This window comes from Oryctolagus cuniculus, chromosome 19 (genome assembly GCF_051225735.1).
Source record: "Oryctolagus cuniculus isolate XC-2025 breed Fujian yellow rabbit chromosome 19, ASM5122573v1, whole genome shotgun sequence".
Classification (NCBI taxonomy): Eukaryota; Metazoa; Chordata; class Mammalia; order Lagomorpha; family Leporidae; genus Oryctolagus; species Oryctolagus cuniculus.
The window spans coordinates 52,027,824-52,054,308 of record NC_142885.1 but is presented as its reverse complement, the minus strand read 5'-3'; the positions used below and the strand labels follow the sequence as shown (position 1 = coordinate 52,054,308).

At 50.6% G+C, this 26,485-nt stretch overlaps 1 protein-coding gene across 11 annotated transcripts in view; it reads right to left on the bottom strand.

Moving 5' to 3' along the window:
• Positions 1–2,308: 2,308 nt before the first annotated feature.
• The window catches only part of LOC100357058 (rho GTPase-activating protein 17), a 93,087-nt gene continuing 68,910 nt past the window's right edge, over positions 2,309–26,485 (bottom strand). Inside the window, exons 13-22 of one of the 11 annotated variants that reach the window (XR_516932.5) lie at positions 25,889–25,969; positions 24,226–24,339; positions 19,922–20,013; positions 18,280–18,436; positions 16,395–16,628; positions 14,305–14,474; positions 9,848–10,468; positions 8,649–8,696; positions 6,849–6,897; positions 2,309–3,100 (exon numbers count right to left, since the gene is read on the bottom strand). Coding sequence is in view for 6 of the 11 variants with exons in the window: in XM_008257895.5 (XP_008256117.1) it covers positions 2,970–3,100; positions 9,848–10,468; positions 14,305–14,474; positions 16,395–16,628; positions 18,280–18,436; positions 19,922–20,013; positions 24,226–24,339; positions 25,889–25,969 (1,600 nt within the window). In the remaining 5 variants the exon portion in view is untranslated. Of the gene's footprint in view, positions 3,101–6,848; positions 6,898–8,440; positions 8,697–9,847; positions 10,469–14,304; positions 14,475–16,394; positions 16,629–18,279; positions 18,437–19,921; positions 20,014–24,225; positions 24,340–25,888; positions 25,970–26,485 lie in introns of all 11 variants that reach the window. The other 10 variants (XR_011384646.2, XR_011384647.2, XR_516933.5 and 7 more) reach the window with 10 other exon arrangements.

Here is a 26,485-nt window from a genome sequence, read left to right as displayed (position 1 = left end):
GATCCAGCTCCCTGGGAAGGTATGGATGATGGCCCAAGTAGTTGGGCCCCTGCCACTCTCCTGGAAGACCAGGATGGAGCTCCAGGCTCCTGCCTTCAGCCTGGACCAGCCCCAGCTGTTGCGCTCATTGGAGTAGTGAGCCAGTGGATGCAAGATCTCTGTCACGCTCCCCTTCAAATAAATAAACAAATCATTAAAAAAAAAAAAAGGTGGGGGTGTATGTGGTGAGAGGAACAGGTCCCCGCCCCTGGTGTGGAGGTGGGGGTGAGGCAGCCGGACAGGGGAGTGTGAGCATGTACAGGCCTAGAACTTCCTAAGAAATTGTGCAGAGAACAGAAGAAAACCATTTGCAGGGGCAGATGGGCAGCAGTAGCTTCTCCCTAGGGCCCAGCACCCTCCAGGATGGCCGCTATGCATGAGAATGTAGATGACAGACTTGTGAGGTGCCAGGGAAGGTGACAAGCAGTGTGACAACTCCCCCAGCAAGAGGAACCACAGGTCACAGAAATGAGGATCCAGGTGCCACTCCTGGGCCTGGCCCCTCACCGGCACAGGTGCGGTTACAGCCCTGCAGGCCCCACACTGAGCCACCAGGCCCCACATCCTGGCCCAGCTCCTCCCAGATGAGGGACAACAGCTCTGGTCTGGCTTCCCTTTTGGCACATATCCAGGGGCAAACACGTCTCATTGCTATGGCAATTGGAGTTGTTGGGGTAGGGAGACTGCCACCCACAATAGGAGAGTAAAAACTCAGTGCTGTTCTTAGGACAATGAGTGTCTGGCTTGCTGGGTGTCACACTCAGCAATCACACACATGCTGTATTCCTGGGAGAATGTCAGGAGGGGACCTTCCTCATCCTCAGATGCCAAGGGGGAAGGAAGCATGCCCAAGGGGCTGACTGTGGACAGCCAGCTCCTCGGAGACGGACTCAACAGTGAGCGGCAACTGACAGGCAAGGAAAATAACAGCACGCTGGTACAGGAGGAGTGGAAGTACGAGCAAGCGTGCACTCACGATACATGGGGAAACAGATGTACAGGGGCATATGCTTTACAAAGACTGACTTGTTGATTTGAAAGGCAGAGGGATTGAGAGAGAGAGAGAGAGAGAGAGAGAGCCGCTACCTGCTGGCTAACTCCCAAGATGGCCACAACAGCCAGGTCTGGACCATGCCAAAGCCAGGAGCCCAGGAACTCTATCCAGGTCTCCCATGTGGGTGGCAGGGGTCCAAGTACTTAGGCTGTCCTCTGCTGCTTTCCCAGGTGCATTAGCAGGGAGCTGGATCAGAAGCAGAGCAGCTAGGACTTGAAGGCACTCAGATATGGGATGCTGGCATCCTTAGCGGTTGGTTTACCTGCTGTACCACAACACCAGCTCCTAGGTGCATATTTTCCATATAATAAATGCAGGGAGGAGACAGCATTTTAGCCTAGCAGAAAAGACATCTGCCTCCCACATCAGGGCACTTGGGTTCAGTTCCCAGCTCGTTTCTGACCCCAGCTTCCTGCTAATGCAGACCCTGGGAGGCAGCAGCAATGGCTCAAGTAATTGGGTTCCTGCCTCCTACATGGGAGACCTGGAATGAGTTCCCACCTCCTGGCTCTGGTCTTAGCCCAGTCTTGGCCACTGTGGGCATCTGGGTAGTGGACCAGCAAATGGGACGTCTCTCTGCCTGCTTCTCAAATAAACAAGCAATTCTAAATGCAGACAGTGCTCCTTTCAGGGTGGGCCCATTAAGTCAGTTCACAGTGGAAGCAGGTCCAGTAACTTCTAAGCCAGGGACAGGTCACTGCCACAGCCGACAGACTGGTCCACCCGTGGAAGGCCAGGGCAGCCAACTCGGGTAGTGCGAGTCCCTCTCTGTTCCCAAAAGGAAACCACTTTATCTGGGTCACGGGGAGGAGCGGTCAGCCTCACTTTGCTCCGACTCCCTCTCACTGTACTCTAATCCTGAGGTGGGGGGGAGTGGCCTGGAGTAGGCAGGAAGGCATCAGTCACTGGAAGAGTTCTATGCTCAGCAAGAGCTGCCGGCGTGTATAGCAGCCCTGTGGGAGCTGAGTCTGAAATCCCCTACAGGGACAAGACACAGGTGCCGGGACTGGGGAGACCAAGGGCTCGGCCCTACCCGTGGGGTGCTTGCTGAGGACAGCCAGCGTGGGAGGTCGCCAGGCAGACCTTGCTCTCTGCTCTTTTAAAGTCCTAGTTACACCGAGTTCTGCCTCCCCCGCGAGGTGTCCCAGCCACCACAGGTGACAACACACACATGCGTACACAATCATACAAGTGAGAGCCTCCAAGAACAACAAGTTTTCATATAAACCACAGAATATATTTAATTCAAATTAAACATGAAACTTGAATATTGTTCGGTCCTTATCAAGTAGCAATTACATTGTTTAAAAAAAAAAAAAGAGAGAGAACAGTACATTTCTTTCTACATTCTGGCGATTCAACAAGGCACAAGTCGCATCCAGTTTGTTGGGGTGACAGATCCAGCAGTCACCATCAATGCTCAGGGTCTGGAGGGGACTGGGGCAGACACAGACCATTCTGAATACAAGACGATTCTGCAGCAAGTCTGGAGGGGGAACCTCCTTCCTAGCTAGCACAGCGGGATCAAAGTGCGAGGAGCAGGAAGTAGGCGCCTTGCAGAATTAATGCACTTTATTAAATAGATAGTTAACGCACTGCTTCTCATTCATTCCACATGGCTGATGGTGCCGCCTGCCTTAGCAAGCTTCCTAGACACGTCTCGGCACTCTAGCTAGCTACCTCTCGGTTTCTGATTTTTTTTTTTTTTGGCATTATTTCTTTATCACGTAAAGAAAAACAATTTCTTCAAGACACAGGTCATTCAGCTTTAAGTGTCGGCCCCACGATCTCCTGGGGCCAAGGTCTGCGGTGGGGGCCGCTCTTCCCCGTCACTGAAAGCTGTTCGCTGTCTGGTTTGCTGCCGGGGCCGGCGTCTTCACAGGGCCGTGCTTTCCGTCTCGTTGTCTATGTCCAGCAGGATGTGGCCCGGCAGCTCCTTGCTGGCTGAGTCCGAGTGCACTTCAGGAAAGATGCTGCGAAGCGGTTCTGAAACCCTAGAATTGGCGTCTGGACAAAAACACGAGGAGACACGGCATGAATGAGAGGTGTGGCCGAGGAGACAGCAGGTGTCAGGGTCGGCCCATGCCCACGCACACACATGGCGCCCTGCTGCAGGCCTCGGCCGCGCCCAGGAGCAGAGGCTGCCAGCCTCTGGGATCCCACAGGGCCGCTGGGTGGCACAGCCCTGCCTCCCCTACTCCCTTCTGTGTGCCCAGTAGTCCTCATGGATGCCGGCTTCGAAGGATCTGCTTGCTCTGATGGGGGAGAGGAACCCGCATTGCTACCAAGGCCTGGAACGCTCTGGCTGCAGCCTCCTGACGTCTGGGCTACAAGGAACTGTGCGGCTGCGCTGGCAAGAGCTCTCTCCTGAGCTGCAGGGTTCCCTCCTGTCGCTAAGGCCACAGCTTAGAGAGGGCGGGCTAATTGCTGTGGTGAGGCGCTGTCCTGTGCACCGTAGGAAGCTGAGTGGCACCCTGGCCTCTTCCCGCCAGACACTCGGGACACATGACTCCCTCTGCCCCTGCGTGATAACCAAAAATGTCTCCAGACCCTGCCATGAGTCCCCTGGGGAACAGTCACCAAAGTAGACCATCAAATCGCTATCAAATATTGACTTTCTCTTCTGACATGTCCAGTTCCTTTTCACGTTTTATTATGTTAGCTGAAGCTCATTTTTTGTAGATAGCAAATACGGAGTCCCCTAGACACTGCGCCTCATTCTCATGCTCACGAGCCACCTTCGACAATCATGGCCATTTTTCCAGGGCGGCCCGCGGGCTTCTGTTTCACTCACTCAGAAACAAGCATCGGGTGAGTGTGCACCAGGCACTGCGCTACGAGCCGATGGTGCGGCAGTGAACCACACACGCGGCCTTCAGGCTCTAATCAAGACGGAAGGGTCAGTTTCTGCAGCAGGTGGGCGCGCCAGCCAATTAGGAGAGCCCTGGGAGGTATCTTAGGGCTGGCATAAGAGAAAAGGGAGCTGTCTGGGTCTGTGGTAGTTTGACTTTGCAGGTTAGCGCTAGCTGGACAGGAGACGAGTTTGCTCGGGGCCTCTCTCAGGTGAGGAGCGGCTTTTCGTCCTAGCTGCCCTAGGTGCGCGCCATGCCATGCCTGCCCCTGCTTGTGCTGGGACTGCTCTGTCTTCCCCAACTCTTCCTGCTCCTGTTCCCACAGCCCTGAGCTGCAGATCTATTTACTCTCCCTGGGACGCCCCTTTTCTCCCAGAGACCCAGGGTGGGTGCACCTGTCCCTCAAGGGTTTCCTGTGCACCATCACTCTGAGAAATTTCTAGATTTATGGGAGTGTCAGGGTGTCAAGGAGTGTCGGGCTGAATGTCACTGCAGGTAATTCAGGTCTGGTGCAAGCCGTAGGGGCAGCTGAACTGCAGGGAATGGCACCACGCACTGTACACAGCAGTCGGTGCGCACGGAGCCCAGGAGTCCGGGATTTGTCCTCAGCACGGGGGAAGTCAATGAGGGCAGAGCCCACGTGCTCTGTGGTGCTCAGAGCTTATTCCCAGTGCCTAGACTTGTGGCTGGCAGATAGTGGGGGCTCAGTAACCTCTGTGGCTGGACACTGGACAGCTGGACAGACGGGTTACCAAATGCAATCATCTTTCAAGTCTCCCCCCACCTCAATCTTCCAGCAGAGAAAAGCTGTGTCTCCCAGGCAATACTGACAGAACAAAGTGCCACTTCAAACCTGTCCATGTTATCCTAGCCCAATAAAAACCCGTCCATGTTATCCTAGCCATGAGGCCCCAGCCAATGCCTTCTCTCAGCCCCAGAAGCTTGTCACAAACCATGGAACACCAATGACCTGCTGGCATCCGTAATTAGATTTCTGTTTGTGAACATCTATTTGGACGCAAGCTAACACCTGCCGTTTCCAAAGGGCAAACTAGCTGTCTTTCTCTTTTCCTCACGCATCCCAGGTAATTTCCACATTGGCACTTGGCTGAATTTCTCCAACTATTTACAATGAACACACAGGAATTATACATTCAGGAAAAAAAAGTGGGTGGGTGGGGACATGCAGAAAATCCCTGCCTCTGTCTCTGCTCCCAGCCCCTCAGTCATTTTGTGAATGAAAATAAGGAGTCAGTTTACATGCAGGAAGTGGTAAAAGTGAGGGCAATGCAAGCAGAGCCAGTGTTCAGAGAGAGGCTAACCTCTGTCACCATGGGTCACACTGGGGTCACTTCGAGACACCAGAGACTGCTAGGGGCTCCCACACAGTCACACAGGGAAACGATCCCAGGGCAGCCCCAGTGCCACTGTGCAGCTGCGAAAGGCGGGCGGCGAGGGCTCTGCTTCCTCTCGCCCAAGGTGGACAGACGGAGGAGGGGCTGAGCCAGACCGGCTGGACTCTGGGTCTTAAGTAACATAACATCCCCTGCACCCCGCAGAGGACTTTGAATAGCTCCTTTATCTGAGGAGATAATGGCTTCACAAGGAGGAAAAGGTGATTTTACAAAGATACCTGCAAGCACCTGCTTTATGTTTGTTTTTAAACTGAGCCTCTCTGCCTAGGACTTTACATATTATTTGTATTCCAAAAACAGCTGGTCTCTGAGCACCGAGCTTCCAGTCCCAGCTCTGCTTCTGATGCCAGCTTACTGCGAATGCACACCCTCAGAGCTCTGCACAAGTGCCTGGGTCCTGTCACCCACGTGGGAGAGCTGGATTGAGTTCCTGGCTCCTGGGTTTGGCCTGGCTCAGCCACGGCTGTTATAGACAGTTGAAGAATGAACCAGTGGATGGAAGAAGTATCTGTCTCTCTCTCAAATAAATACTTTTTTTTTTTTTTTGGACAGGCAGAGTGGACAGTGAGAGAGAGAGAGAGAGAGAGAGAGAGAGAGAAAGGTCTTCCTTTGCTGTTGGTTCACCCTCCAATGGCCGCCACGGCCGGTGCACCACGCTGATCCAAAGGCAGGAGCCAGGTGCTTCTCCTGGTCTCCCATGGGGTGCAGGGCCCAAGCCTTCCCGGGCCACGGCAGAGAGCTGGCCTGGAAGAGGGGCAACTGGGACAGAATCTGGCGCCCCGACCGGGACTAGAACCTGGTGTGCCAGCGCCCCAGTGAGCCGCTGCCTAAATAAATAAAATTTTAAAAAGAAAAGCCAGTGGGACATCAGATCTAAATATGGATGCCTGGGCCCCACCCCCAACCCCAGTGTCTGGGTCCCAGAAGGCTGGGCCTGGGCGGATAAGGCTTAGAAACGTTGACACACAAATCTAATCTGTAGCTCTGATTAAACTGTTCCAGATAAAAATGATAAACAGCTACCATTCACTTGGATCCATTCATATTAAGAACTGTAACAAGTGCTTTTTAAAATCCCATCTGATTGAATCCCTTCAACAAACCTGACAGATGTCACCAGTTTACTGTTCAATCAGCCTGTGCCTGCCCAACTTTACCCAGAGGGCTCAAACTCTAATTCAGACACATCTGACTCGAGTGTGTGCTCTTGCTACTATCCCTGAAGCCTGCCCGACACAGAAAAGAATGGAAATTAAAGAGGTGATCAGGCCAGCCCCGTGACCACCTGTTACACATCCGTGAACATTTAGCATCCAGAATGACTGACAGCAGGCACGGACAAAGCCAGTCCTCCTTTAGTGCATGCACTGTTAGTAGGGATGCAAGCAAGGCAGGGTTAGGGTGATCGGTTAGTCAGCAGCCATTAATGCATAAATATGATCACACAGTAGCACAAACGCTTTGGCCAATCAGGTGCCTTTTCCTTACCATTAAATACTCCAATTTCAGTTCTGACTGAATATGGCAGGTCATACATCTAAATTATTTAATAAAATGTTCGAATTAGAATACTCTTTGCTAAAATCTTACTTTAAAAACAGCGAGATACCAGCTCTTTGACTTGGGAATTAGAAGCCCATTGATCGCCTTCTGGAGTCGCAGTGCAGAGGAGACTCGGGACGGCGGGACCCCTCCCTTCCGTGCTTTGGGGCTGCACTGCAGGAAGTTGGCTGCCAAGCCTTCCTGGCAGCAATGATCTCCCCCGAGGCGCTATCCTCACTCACAGGCCTTAATTCCGTTCCTTATGATTCAATGCCTTAAACGAGCCAAGTGTTCTTAGGAATCTGCCTGTCTGTAGTTTTCCAACTGAACACATGATGTCATAAAGGACTGTCCTGTCCAAGGAAGCGCTGTGTCCTCTCTCTTGAAAAACTGAGCGGTTTTATCCGTGAGTGGTTGACGGCAGCAAGACCGACAACCAGAGATCATAAATCCTCAATGCTGGCCTTCTAGGGGCTTCCGGGAGCAGTCCAGAGGATTCTCGGACAATAGAGGTTAATTCTGTGACACAGAGGTCACTGTGGTGACGGGAAGGTCCTTGAGTCACAAGAACTCAGCATGGATGACTTCTGGGGTAACTTCGAGAGTCAGGGAGGTGGACGCACACCTGTGCCTGCAGCTGCACTCTGGGGGCGGGGGAAGCTACCGCCTGGGAGGCCTGCATCCCACATCGGAGTGCCTGGGATTGAGCTTTGCCTGCTCTGCTTCTGATCCAGCTTCCTGCTAACACACATCCTGGAGGCAGCAGACTTGGTCTGAGTTCCAGGCTTTGCTTTGGCCTGGCCTAGTCCTGCCTGCTAAGGCTTTTGGGGAGTGAGCCAGCAGAAAGATCTTGATTGATCTCTTTATTTCTCTCTGCTTTTCGAATAAGCAATCAATAAGTAAGCATTCTGTGTGCTTCACGTTTCATGTAATCCTCAAGAAATAAAAGGAAGCCAAAGAGTGTATTTTTTAAAAAGTTTAAGAAAAAAAAATAAGTAAACATTAAGAAAAAAAAAAAAAAAGGCTGCACTCTGGTCTTCGCCTTCTGGGATCAAAAGAAACCCTTACTCAGACCAAAGCTGTGAACGCTGTGGCAAAGTAGCCCATAGAAAGGCTTAGGGCTCAGCTCAGCCGGTTAAAGATTTGCTGCCCAAATGTGGGTCTAAAGGCAGACTGAGGTGAGCCTCACAGCCCCTTTTAAAAGGCTCACAAGGTTTAAGAAAGCAAAAATGTAAGTGTGCTAGAATGCAAAGGAATGTAAAGGATCTTTGGAGATTTATTTTTTTCTGTCCTGAGAATTTCAAACATCAAATTAAAAAGCTCCATGCAGTTAACTTGCACTACAGAGACCAAAATTAAAAATTAAAAGCTCAAGACACGAGGGATACAATTCTCTGTGCCAACAGCACCCGAGCACTGACAGGTAAATCGCGCTGAGCAGAGGGCAGTGTTGGGAGAGGCTTCCCAAAAAGGAAGAAGACATTCTCAACATCTCATCTGAGCCGCTGGAAACCAGGCTCCCCATTACTGACATCTACCTCTCGGCTCTGGAGCACTGCAGCTCCAGTGTCTCTGACAAGGACCACAGGAACGTGTACGTGCTGCAGAACGGACGGCCCGCTGGCTGCCGCGGTGCGGGGGTCACCTGGCTGTTCCTGAGCACAAGGTCACAAGCACAGATGCGGAACACGGCTAAGCAGGAGCGTTTGGAGCTATGGTACAAGCTGCTTGGGGGGAGTTACAGACCTTAGTCCTGGAAACCTTCCCCACCTGTGAGGGCACTAGGAAGGGCATCTATTGGGAAAGAAACAAGTAAACAGACCAATGTGGCTTCGTTCTTTTCAAAATAAATGCTCTGGTATCATCAGGGAAAAAAAGTTATTAACCATTCATAACACATGTAAATTATGCATTCTATTCCTGGGGGGGTGGAAAGTTATCAAATTTTTTTTAATAGTCAGCTACCCCTCAGCATTTGGGGATGTCCACTGGGGTGTCCCCATGGTGTTTTTTCCACTGAGAAGTCACTCAGGATGGTTAGAGAGCCCAGGGTGTACCTCAGGTTCCTCTCAAAAGTGTCTCCACTTAGTATAAGATTATAAGTATCTTCACTTAGTATAAGTATATAGATTGTTGAAAGAAATGATTTGAAGCTTCTAGCTGACACTTTTTAAAATACTTAAAAAAAAAACACACAAACCACTATCCATCTTTACGTGATTAGTAAATTAGAGCATCTGGGATGGAAATGATTAAAAAATTACAAGTAAACAAAATAGTCACGTTCTGAACAGCCTTTAAAAAACGCGCCATCAGCAGAAGCCACCCAAACCCATCTGTACAGTCACCACCGCTCAGAGCAGGTTTCCCTGGGGATGGGACAAGTGCGGTTCTTCCTGGCCAAGCCCCTCTGGTAGGATCTCGCCCTGAGACCGCCGTTCTCAGCTTCTAATCTGGCATAAAGCATACTTTTTAAAGTTATACCTTCATTTGTCACTTACTAGAATACTTTGACTCTTAGAAGGGAAACAAACATTTCAATAAGGAACTCACTAGGAAATGAATTTGAAGCTCGTGTTACACAATGCCTATACCTTCCGCCTGGATTCAAATTCACTGTACCTAGGAAAAGGTAGATGTAGGAGGGTCCTAAACACCTACGCAGGGGCCAGCAAAGTTCCAGGGCCACGCAGTATGAATTTCAGGCTTTGCGGGTCCCCTGCTCTCTGCCACGGCTACTCAACTCGGCTGTTTTGGCACAAAAGCAGCCACGGCCAGCGTGTAAAAAAGGCCTGGCCATGAGCCAATCACACTTTCCTGACAAAGGCCAGCTGTGGGCCAGATCTGGCCTCCAAGGCAGTGTGCTGACCCTGCTAAGCCCAAGCCTAGGTGAGAGCGAGCACCCAGGAGCGCAGAGGGCGACGCGGGACCCGGCGCCTACTTACCCGTGACTACTTTGGAAGCTGTCGGTGCTGCATTGCTGAGGCCGCCTTCGCCGGCTGGGTGGGGGCCGGGAGGGTGAGGGGGCGGGGGCATGCTGGGCCGGTTCCTTGGCTTTGGCACCGGCCTCGGTCTCGGTAGGGTGCCAGTGTGTGGCTGTGCAGTCTCAAGGTGACTCACCGCCGGGGTCTGAGAAGCCGGCAGGCTGGGATTCTGTTTTGCCAGGGGCGGGGTACTGGGGGGCGTTGGTGTCTGGGGCGGGGTGTGAGGCGGCTGCTCAAGTCCATGCTCACTGGGCAACGCCACGGGATTGGGAGGGCCCTGGCCACCAGGCTTGCTGTGCGCCAGCGGCGAGGCCTGCGTCGGAGGCTGCGGCGGCGGGTGACTGGGAGCTTGGATCGGAGACATGCTGCTGGAGTACCTCCTGGGCGCCGAGAGCTGGGCGGCGGCCGAGGGCTGGCCTGGAGCCTGGCCTGTGTGCTGGGGGGGAGGAGAAGGACTTCGGGTGGACGGCTTGGGGGACAGGCTAGGTGGAAGCTGAGATGTTCCTGGAGAACTCTGGCCCCCGGAATGGCCAGGAGGTGGGTTTCCTGGTTTCGGGGGTGCTGGAGCTGGCTTTTTAACAGCTGCACAAAGGAGAAAAAGACCTTTCAGTAGGAGCACAGTGACAGCCAACACTGCCGTAGCCGGGAGATGGAGGGCGAGCGCATGTCGATGCCACTCACCCAGTGTGATGGGGGCAAGGGCACCTCGCTCTGTCTCTTCCCCCCAAAACCCGCAGTCCAGGTGTAATCATCAGGCAAACCAAGAGACTGTTCCAAAGGCTGATGCACTCCCCGGGTTGTCAGGGCCATGAACACACAGGGGAAGACGGAGGAACTGGCGCAGAGCAGACTAAGGCGATGTGATGACTAAAGGCCGTGAACTCCCCTGAACGGGATTCCAGGACAGAAAACGGACATCCGTGGCAACGCCAGGGAAATCTGAACCAAGTCTGAAGTTAACAGCAATGCACTCATGTTGGTTTCTGAGCTGGGAAAAATGCAGCACAGTGATGTCAGAGGCCAAGAACAGGGAGACTGGGTGAGGGGTGCAGGAACTCTTGTATGTTTCATCTTTGCAACTTTTCTGTGAGTTTAAAATTCCTCTAAAATAAGGTTGATTTAAAAAAACCAAAGAGGCCTGTGCTGTGGCATAGCAGGTTAAGCCACCGCCTACAGCACTGGCATCCCATATGGGCACTGGTTCAAGTCCCAGCTGCTCCACTTCTGATCTGGCTCCCTGCTAACGTGCCTGGGAAAGCAGTAGAAGATGGCCCAAGTCCCTGGGCCCCTGCACCCACGTTGGAGACCCAGAAGAAGCTCCTGGCTTCGGCCTGGCCCAGCCCTGGCCGTTGCAGCCATTTTGGGAGTGAACCAGCAGATGGAAAACCTCTCTCCTCTCCTTCTCTCTCTGCCTTTCAAATAAATAAATGAATCTTAAAAACAACAACAACTAAATGCATTATACATACAGAGGCCTTTACAGGCCTGTCATTTTAAAAGTTCATTTAGAAGTCTCAAGAACAGCAGCCAACCTGCCAGCAGCCCCAGTGCCCTCTCACTCGCATTCCCTGAGAGCCTGGGGCGACAGGGAGACAGGCAAAAACAGCCCCGCCCAGCAGACTGGTCTACCTTGACAGGCCACAGCCCCAGGCCATCTTCTCCTACAGGGTTTGGGTTGTTTTTTTTTTAAGTTCCAGAAAGTCTTCCAATTCCAGAGTCATCCGAGTTAATAGATAGATCCAAGATGAAAGTACAAGGAAATCTAGAAAGGCTGCCTGGCTGCCTTAGGACTACTCTGCTGAGAGCCAAGCCACACTTCTCTCTTCCCTAAACCAGCTGAGACTGGGCTGGGAGCCTGGCAGTGGGCAGAGGAGGATGGACAAGGACACACCTGGAGACCAGGCCTCCGGCCGCTCCCAGCAGGACGGTGGAAAGGAGAGGTCAGCATTTTAAAAATCCTGTTGGGAGCTTATTGCTCCCCAAGAAAGGGAGAAGGAAATGAAGGAAAGAAGGACGCGGGGCCCACGCCCTGACACCAGCACCAGGTGGCCCCTTTCCTGCGTTATCTCACGTGACTGAGTCTACAGGCTCATCACTGCAGGGTAGGCACTGCTGCACACACCCCACGGCAGAGAGGCAAGTGTTTCGTGAGAAGCCCACACACACACAGTGGACATGCGGCAGGACAGAGACTTACAGCCACGCCAGGGGCACTCCCTGGACTCGTCTTAGCTCTTCCTCCCTCCTGCACTGCGAGGTTCCCTGTGCACAGGGCTCAGGATTTATGAAAGCCAAGTTGGCTCTGCAGGCCCAGGACGCTGAACCCCGGCACTCAGAAGACCCTTCCCTCCAGCAGCAGCCGGCTTTCAGAGGATGGGACCCTGGTACTATCACCTGTACTGTGGCTGCCAGGAGCACCTTTTAGAAAAACACCGAGTTTTCGGGCACGCCTGAGCGTGAGCATCGTCTATGCTGATGGAGATTCTCACTGGACACATTTTTAGGGGGCTTCAGCATTGCTCTAAGTTCAGTGAACAAGTGAAGAACTAACTGAGCTCTGTTTAGGAAAAAGAACAAAAACCCTAGCTCCACCGGGTTTGCAGAGCCACCAGGAGGCCCTGGCTGTGGAGGGAGACATGGACCTGCCTGCAGCACCTGCCGCTCTGGCTCTGTGCTCTTCTTTGAACTGGCCCCTGCCTGTGTGAGAGCAGCTACGGAGCGCCGACTTCCCTGAGCACGTGTGGAAGCAGTCGCTGCAACCATATCAAACCCTTGGTTACGTGTGTGGCCTTGGAATTTTTTATTCTCTAAGGAGTCAGCGTGTTTGTACCCCAACCACTGCGACTGGAGGTTTTGCAACGACAAAACTGCTATTTGTTCTATTTCCTCAGTCTTGGCTACGGAGAAAATGATAAAAAGAATGTGGACTCAGAAATGCGTTCACTACATGCAAAAGGCACTTGCTGTAACAAATTCACTGTTTCTGGAGCTAACGTAAAGCACAAGCCACTCTGCAGAGGAGTCGCCCACACTCCAGTAAATGAAGTCAGGCGCAAGACAGGGGCAGTGGTTCACTGGAATTCATGTCTTTGTTGAATCATGGATCTTTCTACACTGAGGTTTCTCGGTCTGAACCCTCCTGCACTGTGGGGCCAGGTGTGCCTTTGCTGGGGCTGTCCTGTGTGTTATAGGGTGTTTCCCAGCATCCCTGGCCTCTTCCCATCAGGTACCTAGAGCAGCCACGGCGCACACATACATACCTTCTGTGACAGCCAAATGTCTCCACGCATTACCAAATGTCCCAGAGTGGAGGGCAAAATCACCCCAGCTTTCTAGACCTAAGAGGCACTCAGACCCACAAAACTGTATCGAGTGCCCACTGACAGGCATGGTACAGGGCTGGAACTGTGGTACATGAGACAGGTAAGCGCCCAGCTCGCTGAGAACCACCTAGGGAGACTGGCAATACATTAAAAGGCAGAGTTTACAATTTCAGATGGAGAAAAGGGCTTGGAAAGCAAGATCGGCAGGGAGGTCACTTGGCACAGGTTACGATGCTGCATGGGACACCAGTGTCCCGTATCAGTGCCTGGGTTCAAAACGTGCCTCTGCTTCTGACCCCAGCCTCCTGCTGACGCATATCCTGGGAGGCAGAAAATGATGGTCCAAATACGCGGGTTCCTGCCATCCACGTGGGAGACCTGGATGGAGCTCCTGGCTCCCAGCTTTGGCCTGGTCCAGCTATTGCAGGCATTTGGGCAATGAGTCAGCATATAGAAAATCAGTCTTTCTCCCTTTCTCTCCATCTTCTTTCTGTCTGCTTCTTCTCTTTCTGTCATTCTTTCAAATATATGTGTATGTGTGTGTATGTGTGTGTGTGTGTGTGTTTAAAAAAGGACCTCATGAGGATACAGGACAAAATGTCTTGGAAGAGAAAGCGAGCCCAGAAGCTCCAAGGAGGGTGTGAGTTTAGTACAGACATGGATAGTGAGCACAGTATGAGAGAGGGGGCACAGTCTAAGAGCTGAGCTCAGGGACAGGCTGGGTTGCCAGGTAGAGGACCACTGGGAAGACAGGCAGGAGCCGTTCAGATGATGCTAAACAGGACCCAGACAGCCCTGACCACAGTTCAGAGGGGACAGTGGCTCCCCAGCCCTCAAGACCTGGCAGTCCAGAGGCTGTGGTGGTTCCTGCCAAGCGGGGAGCACTTCTGTAGAGAGAACTGTCTGTTAAGGTTTGCCGCTCCTAAGGGAAACCAGGTTCTTACATGTCTGCGTCTCTGTTCTCGATTCAGCCATCTTTTTCTTTCAAGGTTTTCCCCTTTAGCGACTGACTGTCCCCACTGCATTTTGTGACAGACACGGAGATCTGTGCAAATCCTTGCACTCCCTGCAGGGCAGGGTAAAGGCAGTACTGACCTCGGCGCAGCGTGTGAGGGCTGGGGCCCGCTGCACTGTGAGCGGGGCCCACGGAGAGCTGGTGGGAGCCGGCAGCTGCCTGGGCCTGGCTCTGGCCAGTGGTCATCGGGCTGCTGTTTCTCCCTGGTGCAGGCACAGCTGCAGGCGCAGGGTCCTTGGGTTTGGGAGGACTAAGGGGAATAAAAGTCAAGTCAGATGTCAAACACTGCCAGCCAGGAAAGCTAAAACCTATCAGCAAACATCAGATTCCAGCCGAGTTTGCCCGTCACCAGGCACAGAGTGTGACATTCCAAATAGCTCTCGCTGAGTCTGGAAAGCTAACGGGTCACGTGGTGCCACAGAGGTCTCCGTACTTTATGAGACTGGCTGCCTCAGACGGGCCCCAAGAACTCCGTCCTCAGCTGTCATAGGACACCCTTTCAGAGCAGCCAACAAGAGACTGCCACCTCTACCCTGCTTGTACTTAAGTTGGGCAATAGTAAAACAAAAGAATAAAAAATAAATAAAGGTCTTCAGAATTTTGACACGTACACCACAGTAAACGATTCAAAGTCCCAATCGGGTGGTAGGTGGCAGGGCAGAGAGCGGAACCGTTAGTGAAATGCGCACAAAAACTTCTGCAGAATGGAAACAGCGAGCAAACTGATGGCGCACAGCCCCCGTCTCTGGGCAGTGAGGACTATTTACTGTTTTAAATGACGTGGGGGAGTGACCTTGATGAAGCAAACTCAGTGTCAGGGGCAAGCGAGGCTCTAGGAATCTGCTTAAATTCTTTTTCTCAAACAAACAAAAAATTCAAACCAAAACGAATAGACGCGTGGAAGAGCAGTCACTGACAAACCAACAAGGAGGCTATGGTGAGTGCATGATGCCCTACAAGATTGTAAGCAGTAAAGCCTTAATGTTTCTTAAGCAAAACGTGAGCTTCCTCACTTTCCGTGAGTAAAGAAGGGATTCGGAACGCATAAGGCATCCAGAGGCCAGTGGTGACCGAACACAAGCAGACTCACAGCCTGTGGGCTCTCCCTCAGCCACTGCAAGGAATCTCCCCAGGCACATGCATCTCCACGCCAGGGGGAAAAACGTATGGGTAAACAGGCCAGCCTGGTTTCACACACTTTAATGAGGGGATTTCCGAAAGTTCATGGAAAAAGAGTTAAAAGATGGTTATTTTGGTGCAAAAAAAAGTTGAAACCCAAGCATATGTTTATCATAATGCACATTTTCCATGAACTTGTTAGAGACCCTTCACATTTTATTTCAAATACACTTAGTGCTTTGCAGGTGGCCAACACAAAGCAAATGGCAAGGAAACTCCAGCACACAGCAGGGCTCTTTTGCAGGACAGACACCACCTGCAGTGGCCTCGGGGGCCATCTGCTCAGGGCAGCGTGGGGAACTGAAAGAACACAAATTAAGTGAAGATCTCAGGTTCGAAGGCACCTTCTTGTAGAGTTGCTATACATCTGAGCCCACTCTTGGTGGTTTTTCAAATGGTTAAGCAACCTAATAAGCCTTTTTTTTTTTAAAAAAAAAACCACTGTATTTTCTAACTTTTACTTATGTGTCAATTTCCATGCAGAACCGAAAGACCCAAGGGGTGTGGGAAGTCACAGTCACCTCCTGTGCCTGCATGATGCCTGGCACGTACCAGTTACTCCATAGATGTCTGATTAAATGAAACAATGAATGCGGGAATATTATGACCTGACAAGAGGCTACACTGAAATGCTGACTAGTTAGCACAATGGAGGACAAGAAGCAAATGTCACACAGTTACACATCAGACAAGGAAACAAAGTCTGTCCTACTGTTAGACACCTGCTGGCTTCCAGCACCAAAGCAGCATGGCAAAGAATGTACACAAGTGCTGCCTTTTTCTTTTTTTTTTTTTTCCCACAAAACAGAAAAGGAAGCAAGGGATTTGCAGTCCTTCTTCCGTCCTTTGCCAACTGGAGGAGTGAAAGCAAATCTGGGTCACTCCATACCACAGTGGTTCTTTGGGCGTGGATGCCAGACCCAAAGGTGACCACGTGCCAAGAGCCCCGGGGCCCCCAGCCTCCACTCCCAGCAGAAGTCGGCCTCCTTACCTGCTGTCGCCTGGGCTCAGCCCCTGCTCCAGTGTGCCCGCAGAGGAGGGAACAGTCCCACCCCCTGAGCTGCTTTCAGCCCTGGAGCCCTGGGGAGGGGTCTCTGGGCCCGCTGGAGCCAAGGTGCTGCCATCTGTGGGTGGGAGTGGCGGCTGGAAAGCGGGGGACATGTGCTTTCTATTTAGAGTGCCACCCCGCCGGTGGGCCTGGAAGTCCATAAGCTTCACACCAAAGCTACACAGAGAGAAGAAACAGTCAACACACCATGCGAGCCGACCACGGAGACAGAAGCCCATCGGTCCACACGTGTTCAAACCACACGTGGGACGGCCACCCAAGTTGCCCGGCATGCAGCGAAGCGGCACAGACCAGATCAACGGTCACCCCTGTCACCGAGGCCTGCAACTCAACTTGGCTTCAAATCTGAGCCAAGCCAACAGATGCAGCGCGGACAACATCCCGGGCGGAAGCAGCTGATAGCAAACGGGCAGGCTCGTCCCGAGTGGCAGGATGCTAAGGTGTTTATTTCTACACTACCGAATTCCATCTCGAAACTGTGCTCGGGGAGTGTGGTGGAGGCTGAGTCCAGGATGCCACCTGGTGGCAGTGGGAGGTCCTGACACTAGGATGCGATGGGCAAACTTTCACAGCTGCCTGTGAAAACGCAAAGACGCATAAGCCTGGAAGACAGCGCTTTGGGAAGGGCCTGGTGTCTGGAGAACCGCACGGAAGGCAGACTCGCTTCTCACAGAAGCCCTTGGTATCCGAACTTGAAAACTCAAGTTTTCAAGCCCCTGGGTTTGAAAGTTTCCATGGCCCCTGGGCTCGTGTTTACTGGGCGGGCTGGCACCCAGGCGGGCGGCTGACAAGTGTGTGTCACAGGCTCACTGGACTCAGAGCACTGCATTTTACAACTTAAAGTCTATGAAAGCTTATTTTGTCACGGGTAGCGTCTGTCTTTAGGAAACACTACTGATGTGTGTGAGGAAGGGCTCAGATAAGCAAAACTTCTGTATGGAGTAACTGTAGGTTTCAGAGCGACAGAATAGCACAGTAAAACATTTTCCTTTGCTAAGCATAAAAACCCCAAACAAAGCAAAACAAAACAAACATCTTGCTGTAGGACTTGCTGATTAAGAAAAAAACAAGAGCGTATTGTTCAGTTTGTGAAACTATTTGCAGCAATATTGTTACATATATGCAAGGAAAGCGCGTTCCTTCTGAAAGGCCTCTTAGCTCTTTGCATTATGGGTGAATACAGCAGCATTGCATCATACACACTGGGAAGGCTGGCAGCTGAAGGCCAGAAATTCACAAGGTTTTAATTACCCTCAGAGAGTCCCACAAATTTCCCATGAAGCATATAGGGAAATACTGCTTCTCACTCGGCCCAACCACCCTTTCCTTCCCGAATTGGCAAATACTGAGGCTTCGCCTGAATGTCAAATTCAGTGGCTGGCTTGACTGTGAAGCCAAGTTGCACAGAAATACGTCCACCCAATGTCAAATCACACAACTCACGGAGAGAGGTGAGCTGTTCTCACATTCATCCCAGACACAAGTCCATGCTATTTAATTATTTTTCCTTCCTCTCTTGTTGGGTGGATTTGTAGCGTGTGTATGATGCTGTTCCACTGTGGGGCTGCCCAGAGACCACCAAGTTAAGCTCACATGTTAGCTGACAAGCTACATGTTTTACTCTACAGTCAGGCTAAGGCTCAGAATGAGCTACAACATGAAAACTGCGTGGGTTCTTCCAGTCACAGATGCACAGGGGCCACTCTCGAATCACAGGCTCACTGTGCCCAGACGAGATACTGCAGGCCTAACGATTCTCCCGCATGGAATCTACTGCTGGTTTGGAAGTGACCAGCTCTCAACACACCTCTCCTTCTTCACCAAGTCTCCTTCCATCACCGCCATGCTGGCAGGCCGCTTCCTTTCCAGGGTCCCTGAGTCAGAGTCGTTTCCAGTGTGGGATGAGTGATTAGAATTTGGGGTGGCAAGAGGCACAAATGCTTCTGATACATTAAACTCCACCTCTGCAAAAAGACAAATAAACAAACGCATGAGCCCCAGAGCAAGGGGGGGTCAAGGGAGCTCTAAGACACCCCCACTGGAACAGGAGCCTCCTCCTTCAGTCTGGAAGCTCTCCCTGTTTTGCAAGTAGTAGCTGCAGGTACTCGCATCTTAAGAATGATTTCTTAAGCCAGTGGGAAGTAAAGTATGAGAACCAGAGATAGGGGAAGTGGCACGATTCGGAATATGCGTTACACAACTCATCTGCTTTCTCTTTCATGGTTAAAAAAAAAAAATCATGGGAAAAATCAGAGTGCCTGGGTTTAAGTCCCAGCTCTGCTTCCAATTCCAGCTCCTCGCTAATGTGCACCTGGGAGGTAGCTGGCGATGGCTCAAGCAGCTGAGTCTCTGACACCCACATGGGAGAGATGGATTGAGTTCCGGGCTCTTGGCTTTGGCCTGGCTCAGTCCTAGCTGTTGCAGGCATTTGTGGAGTGAACCAGCATTTAGAAGATCTCTCTGTCTCATTCTGTGTCTGTCCCCCTTTCACATAAAACAGAAGAGGACAATGAGCACAGATTACTCACTCGAATCACTTACACAGTGAGAGACAGCTACGCCTCGCGATCAAGTAGAACTACAAGGTGCTGTCAAGGGCACACTACCTACAGAGCACACAGGAATCCCCGCCTCGAGGGTATCTTGGGTGGCATGCGAACAAGCACTCACCCATCATGTCTCTGCTGGGCAACCTGCATGAGTGAGGACTGAGTCTGATGACGGGGCGACAGCACAGCCCTCAGCAGGGAGCCTGCCCACCCCCCCCACCCCCTGGATGGGGCAGCTGGGAGTAGGGCTGGGACCGCCAGACTCCCAATACCTGCTCCCTCAGGACCCCCAGAAGCAGCCACAGGAGAACCTCTTGGGACCCCAGGACTACATCAGCCCTGGCTTGAAAATCTGTCACCTACAGGGTGAGATGTTAATTCTCTGACAGAGCCAACTCAGGCCTTCAGAAACTGGCCCCAGTCAACCTCTCTGCTTTATCTTACAGCTCTGCACACATCTACCTACCTGGCTAGAGAAATGAAAAGCTCTCTTCCAAGTGGAATACTCGTGCACACTCGATGCTGGCTCCCACACAAAGCAATCCCAGTGCCTGAATGGGCCGAACACCTGGTGCCTGAACTTGCATACCTGTCTTCCTCACTTGCTGTGTGTGCTAATTCATCTGTGCACGTGGCTGCCTTCTCCCGGGAAAGCAGCACATCTCACCAGCAGTACAGCACCCAGTGGGTGCTCAACAAACACTGGCTGAAAGTGTTTTAGTGAAGCTAAGTGAAATGCAAAGTGATAGGGTTACCAGTATGTCCAAATATGAATGCAAGAGAACGTCTGGAAGGAAGTCTGAAACAGCGCGATCAATTCAGTAATTGTGAAAGGATTACCAACCTATTTTCTCCTCTAAAAAGACTTTTCAGAGAGGTATCATAATGCTCCGGCGTTACCTTCAGGGAAGAACCAGTCGGCGTGCTGAATGATGGGCTCGATCACCGCGACCACGTGCACGGAGGTGGCCGCTGCCATTTCGGCGAGCGTCCTGCACAGGAAGGTCACAAAATTAAAATGCTTTCCCCACAGGCTGTGTCAGGACAACTGAGCTATTTTTAAAGGGTAACAAAACTAAATACAGATTAAAAAAATTAAATCCAGTAGGTCCTGGCCTATAAAGGTAGCAGTGATCACCCAGGAGAAAAATTACCCAACTCCCTGTTGCTCCTTAGTCCACACTGATAACCGCTACCGTGTGCATGCAGCCGTGAGCAGGCATGGCAGGAAATGATGGTGTGTTCAAAATGCATTTTCCCACTGGAACAGCTGTACATGTGGTAGGCACTGACTAAGACTGAAGATCAAAAACCACTTTTGCCCCAGGAGGATGCACTGCTACGGCATGCCCCTTATTAGAACACAACACCTGAAGCCCCACGTCTATACTTAAGGTCATCACACATACGGACTGGTCCCAAGATGACTGCCCAGAGGTTCAAAATGCCTCATACCAGGTCTCAAAAGGAAGACAGTAAGATAGAATTGGAGCTGGCGCTGTGACACAGAAGGTAAAGCTGCCACCTACAGTGCTGGTATCCCATATGGACGCTGGTTCGAGACCCAGCTGCTCCACTTCTGATCCAGCTCTCTGCTATGGCCTGGGAAAGCAGTAAAAGATGGCCCAAGTCCTTGGGCCCCTGCACCTGCGTGGGAGATCCGGGAGAAGCTCCTGGCATCAGATTGCCACAGCTCTGGCCATCTGGAGAGTGAACCGGCAGATGGAAGTCTTCTCCTTCTCTCTGCCTCTGCATCTCTGTAACTCTGCCTTTCAAATAGATAATCACCATCCCTGCTGTCAGGCTCACTTTCCAGGTGGTAGTGGGGACACCACAGAAGCCAAGGACCTGCGAAAGGCCTGACACTTACAGAGCACCTGCCATGCTTCAGGTTCTTTCCTCCATTCAACAACCTGCTCTGAGGCCTGTCTTACAACTGAGGACACCCGATTGCTATGGAGCTTTGCCCTCACATCCGACTGCCTCAACCTGTCCCCTCTCTCATACTCCACTCTGACCGTTTCTCCCATCAGAACACCTGCGCCCCATCTTCCAGTCACACAGAAGTTCTAGCTCCTTTCAAATCCAGCATAAAACACAAGCTCTGTCTGCGAATCAGCCCTCCCCCTTCCATCCCAGGCGGATTCTCATTGGTTTTTGCACCTTACAGCCTTACTGGCCTGCGGAGAAACAATCCACTCACATTCTTTTCCAAGGATGTTTTTTCCTTTAAAGAAACATTTCTTATGCATTTCGTATATTCTGGACATGTCTGGGGGAACTCCAGTTCATTTGTGAACTGCAACTTGTCATCTTGTTTAAGGTGCTTTCCGACAGACAAGCATTTAGCTTTTATAAGGTTAATTTTAAATGTATTGCTTTTTGCACTTTTTTTTTTTTTTTTTTTTTTTTTTTTTTTTTTTTTTTACAGGCAGAATGGACAGTGAGAGAGAGAGACAGAGAGAAAGGTCTTCCTTTGCCGTTGGTTCACCCTCCAATGGCCACCGTGGCCAGCACGCCGCACTGATCCGATGGCAGGAGCCAGGTACTTATCCTGGTCTCCCATGGGGTGCAGGGCCCAAGTACTTGGGCCATCCTCCACTGCACTCCCTGGCCACAGCAGAGAGCTGGCCTGGAAGAGGGGCAACCGGGACAGAATCCGGCGCCCCGACCAGGACTAGAACCCGGTGTACCGGCGCTGCAAGGCGGAGGATTAGCCTAGTGAGCCGCGGCGCCGGCCTTTGCACTCTTTTTATGCTTAGAAAGCTCTGCTTCAAACCAAAAGCTAGCAAATATTTTATCTGCCACTTGTACGCCATCACATTTTTTGTTTAACTCTTTGATGTGCCTGGATTTATTTGCTATAAGATACAATCTATATAATTAACTTTGTACACCTACTTTAATTCGGCTTTATGATATTGATCTCTTTAGATCATTTTATACTTTCTGAGACAAAACTAGACACATGAATGGTGAATGGGTGACAGAAAGACTCTGATTCTCAGAAGTCACTGCATTTGTAATGGAAACTTGAATGGTTCCTGATCAGTAGGAGGCAGGCGGGGGGTGATGGCTCAGGACACTGGGCTCTACCACTTCCCTGCTGTGCAAACCTCTCGTTCTATGACTGAGCATCCCCACCTGCAAAAAGAGGGCAGCAGCGCCCGCTCCCAAGGCTGTCTGTGAGGACCACGCGAGATCATCTTCGCGCCCCCGGCACCATGGCGACCTCCCAGAAGCTTTCTGGCTCATCTGCCTGACCCCTTTCCTTTCTTCAACCTACACTTCCCAGCACCAACTAAACTCCCTCTAAGTGCAATTGAATCAAGACCACCATGGGTCTGGCGCTATGGCATAGTGGGTAAAGTCGTTGCTGGTAGTGCTGGCATCCCATACGGGCACCGCTTCGAGTCCTGGATACTCCACTTCCAAGCCAGCTCTCTGCCATGGCCTGGGAAAGCAGTGGAAGATGACCCAAGTTCTTGGGTTCCTGCACCCACATGGCAGACCTGGAAGAAGCTCCTGGCTCTTGGCTTTGGGTCAGCCCATTGCAGCCATCTGGGGAGTGAACCAGCGGATGAACGACCTTTCTCTCTGCATAACTCTATTTTCAAATAAATAAATAAATATTAAAAAAAAAAAAAGACCACCTTCTGCTTTGGAATCCTGAGAGCACCCGCGTGCCCTGGAAAGTGAGCCCCAGACAGGAGGACACACGAGGACACACGAGGCCCCTCCTGACCCGGCTCGGCCTGCCCAGTCACGACCTGGGTTCCCTGCCTTCAAGTCATCAAAGCACAGCTCAAGCGCCATTCCCTAACCAGAGCTTTCCCTGAACTTGTCAGCCTGGATTCTGCCCTTCTTCTATGTTGTCACCATACCTTACAACACCTGTGATACAGAAGGATAGCAGAATGGGACAGTGTGCCCCTTTGGCGAGAAGACTGTGTTAAAGACACATGGAAGACAGCAGATACAAGAAGGGCACCCTGATTGCCCTTTTCTTCCTGAAAGCAAGAGATAAACTCCCCGGTGAAAGATGCCCTCCTTGTGCGGGGAACAGCCTTGTAACACAGAGAGGGCATCTGAAGACAAGCCCTGGCGAGCTGACCCTTATCTTCTCATTACCTGCCCCAGGCCAAGCCCCTTTTTGCCGACTCACATTTTTACGATTTACTACTTTTGGTTCAACTTAGTATTAAAGTGTTTCAAAAAGCTTGTAAAAAAAATGGAATTCAAAGAAAAGTTTAGGAGCGGGTGTTTCGCATGGTAGTTGGGATACCCGTATCCATATGAGAGTTCTTGGCTCGAGTCCCAGCTCCACTTCCAATCCAGCTCCCTGCTACTGTGCACCCGGGGAGGCAGCAGGGGATGGCTCAAGTATTTAGATCCCTGCCACCTCCGTGGGAGACTTAGACTGAACTCCGGGTTCCTGGCTTTGGCACTGCTCAGCCCTGGCTATTGTGGGCATTGCAGGAGTAAACCAGTGGATGAAGGATCCCTTTTTGTCTCTCTGTCCTCCTGCCTTTCAAATAAAAGGAAAATAAATTTTTTAAAAAAGCACCTTACTTTAGTGTAAAAATGTTGAAGTCTACAGATATGAGGGATCTTCAAAACATTCATGGAAAGTGCATATTAGGAAAAAGTCATCCTGCATGGATTTAAAAACTTTTTTTGCACTAAAATAAACATCTTTTAATTCCATTTTTCCACAAGCTTTTTGGAGTCCTCTTGTCTATTCTTTAAGTGGTTAGCTCTAATTTCCCCTTTAGGTTTTCATTTTCCCATGGGAGCTCCTATGTACATATAAAAACCTATGGGTATACATCTCTCCTACCCATCATATTATGTCAATTTAATTTCCAGGCCAGCCAGAGACCCTAGAAGGCCCAGGTAAAGTTTCTCCTCACTGCTGCAGCAGACACACATGCACAGATGTGTGTCGTCAGTGACAGCACTGTAGCCACGGAGCTGCCTGAAGGCCCAAGGGTTGGGCTCTTTGAAGACTGGGATGATGTCTCACAGGACTTTGCGTGACCTCATAGCTGCATTCCAACAACTCTGGCTGAATGGAAAAATCAACTCTGCCACACCTTGAGGTGCATCTTGAAGCAGACCGTGTATCTTGAGTTGCACTTCTGTTCACCCCGTATGACGGGAAGAAGAAATCACAGCAATGGGACGTGGGGGAGCTTACTTACCCTTCATTCTTGGCCCACAACAAGTTGGGGCCTAACACGATGGCAATGTTGCTGGGAGTCATTTTATTAACGTCACTGGTCTGAGCAAGCCTTGCAAGGAACTTGATTAAATACCTATGAAACCAAAGAGAAGAGGCAAGAGCATCCCCTCTGGAACACCTGTAAGAATGTTCTTCCCGCCCAGTTGCCCAGGGGTCAGCTGCACTGAATCAGAAGCTGGGGGCTGGCACTGTGGCAGAGCAGTTTGTTAAGCAGCCGCCTGTGGCACCAGCATCCCATATGGGCGCTGGTTCAAGTCCCGGCTGCTCCCCTTCCAATCCGGCTACCTGCTAATGCGCCTGCAAAAGCAGATGGCTACTGGGCTCAAGATATTTTTTTAATATAAACATAGTAAAAAAAAAAAAAAAGTACAGGTACATGGCTTAAAGAAGCCTGTACTTGAACATGACTGATGCTGTATTATGAGAATATCCAATTTACCACATATATTCTTTCATACAAGGGTACTTAAAAAAGTACATGGCAAATGGCATTATTAATTTATTTTGGTACATAGAAAATCTGAAATCCAAGTATATTTTTTCGTAATATGTATGTTCCAAAAACTTGCCTAGGATCCCTTATCTAAGTACAACAGCATAAAAGTAAAAACTTACAAAAACACTAGAAATTATACTTCAGTTTCCACCACATCTGAGATTCTAAACTAAGTGTGTTTATTATAAACTCCAACCTATTCATAAGGCAAGGTTGATATTTTAGGCATTAAAATGGGATATATGCTTAGTGATCAGCCTGAGACTTGAAGGTCAAATAACATTCCAGTGCATCACCGGCAAAGTATTTGTGGCCTCTGACCACGTCCTCTTAGATTGTTGTTTTTGGTCATAAATGATCTCTCCCTTTTTGCTACACGTACTCAAACCTACATTTTAAGTCAAAGGGAGAACAGAGTTCGGTTCTAGAAGTCTGTTCCATAGTCAATTTTCTTAGGAGTGTAATTCTTCCATAAAGCAGGGGTGAGGAGAATCTTGGCCGTGGGCTGTGTGAAGCCCACAGATTCATTTGGTCTGACCCTTGCAATGCAACCACAGGCGGGACTTCAAATTCAGTAAATCTCTAGCAGGCTGATTTTTAAGTTGATCATTTTGGATGGCCCATGGATGATGCTACAAATATCCAAATGGCCCTTGGCAGAAAAAAAGGTACCTTCTTCCCACTTGCCCTAAAGTAACACATAATATCTTTTTTGTAATTGTGTGTAGTAAAATGTTCATGACCTATTTAAAATAAATTAACACCTATGAAAGATATTACAGAATGTGCGATTGTTAATTTTGTCTTTTACACAATGGACAGCTTAGATTCCAAACCTAACAGAGTCACCCCAACTTTTCATAATTATTTTGCTGATAGCTGCAGTGGTAAAAAATAGTTAAGACAACCTATGTACTTAGCCCAGACGTGACACGGACGCCTCAGGTGCATCACAACAATATCAAATCCCAGACTCAGCTGCCCCAAGTTACTCGCCAAAGCATTTTTCATGTGCCAGGTTTACTTGAGTTAGGTGGCATCTCAGTTGGGGGTTAAATATTTCTTCCCTCCACAGTCACTGAACTTGGTTGCTTAACTGACAGAACGCCAATCATATCATACATACCTAAAGTTGACAAAATTTTGTGGTGGTAACTTCTGACACGTTCTCCACAAATCTTGAAGCTTTTTGTCTTGATCCTGCACACTGAGAACAAAAATGTTTTATGCATAACAACACAGCAGAACACATATCAGTTGCACCTGTGTTGACTGGCGGTAAGAACAGTGAGCCACGCAGAGACAACACGTGCAGTGAATTCTGTCTACAGAATGCACGCGTAGCTCTCTGGTTCCGGAGAGTCCAGATCCCCCTCTCCCACGTGCAGCCAGGCACCCGGGAGTCCTGCCTTGCTCTCAAGGCAGCTCAGAGGTTTCAGATGAAGAGGCCCGTTCCTGCAATGCAGTAGGCCCAGGAGCTCTTGGACTGTGCCACGTCAACACATGAACTTGCAGACACAGAAAACGGAGGCAGCCGAGCTGAGAGCCCACTAGGGGCAGAGTGCTGGGTGCTGACAGCAAGACACAGCTTTGGACTTGAAACGTCCTCCAGAACTGAGCTGTTTGGCAAAGCTGCAGACAGAGGCCCAACGTCATTTTATTCTAGGGGCCAATGATGAGTCACTGGGATGTAGGCCCATGCCGACATTGCTCAACTGAACAA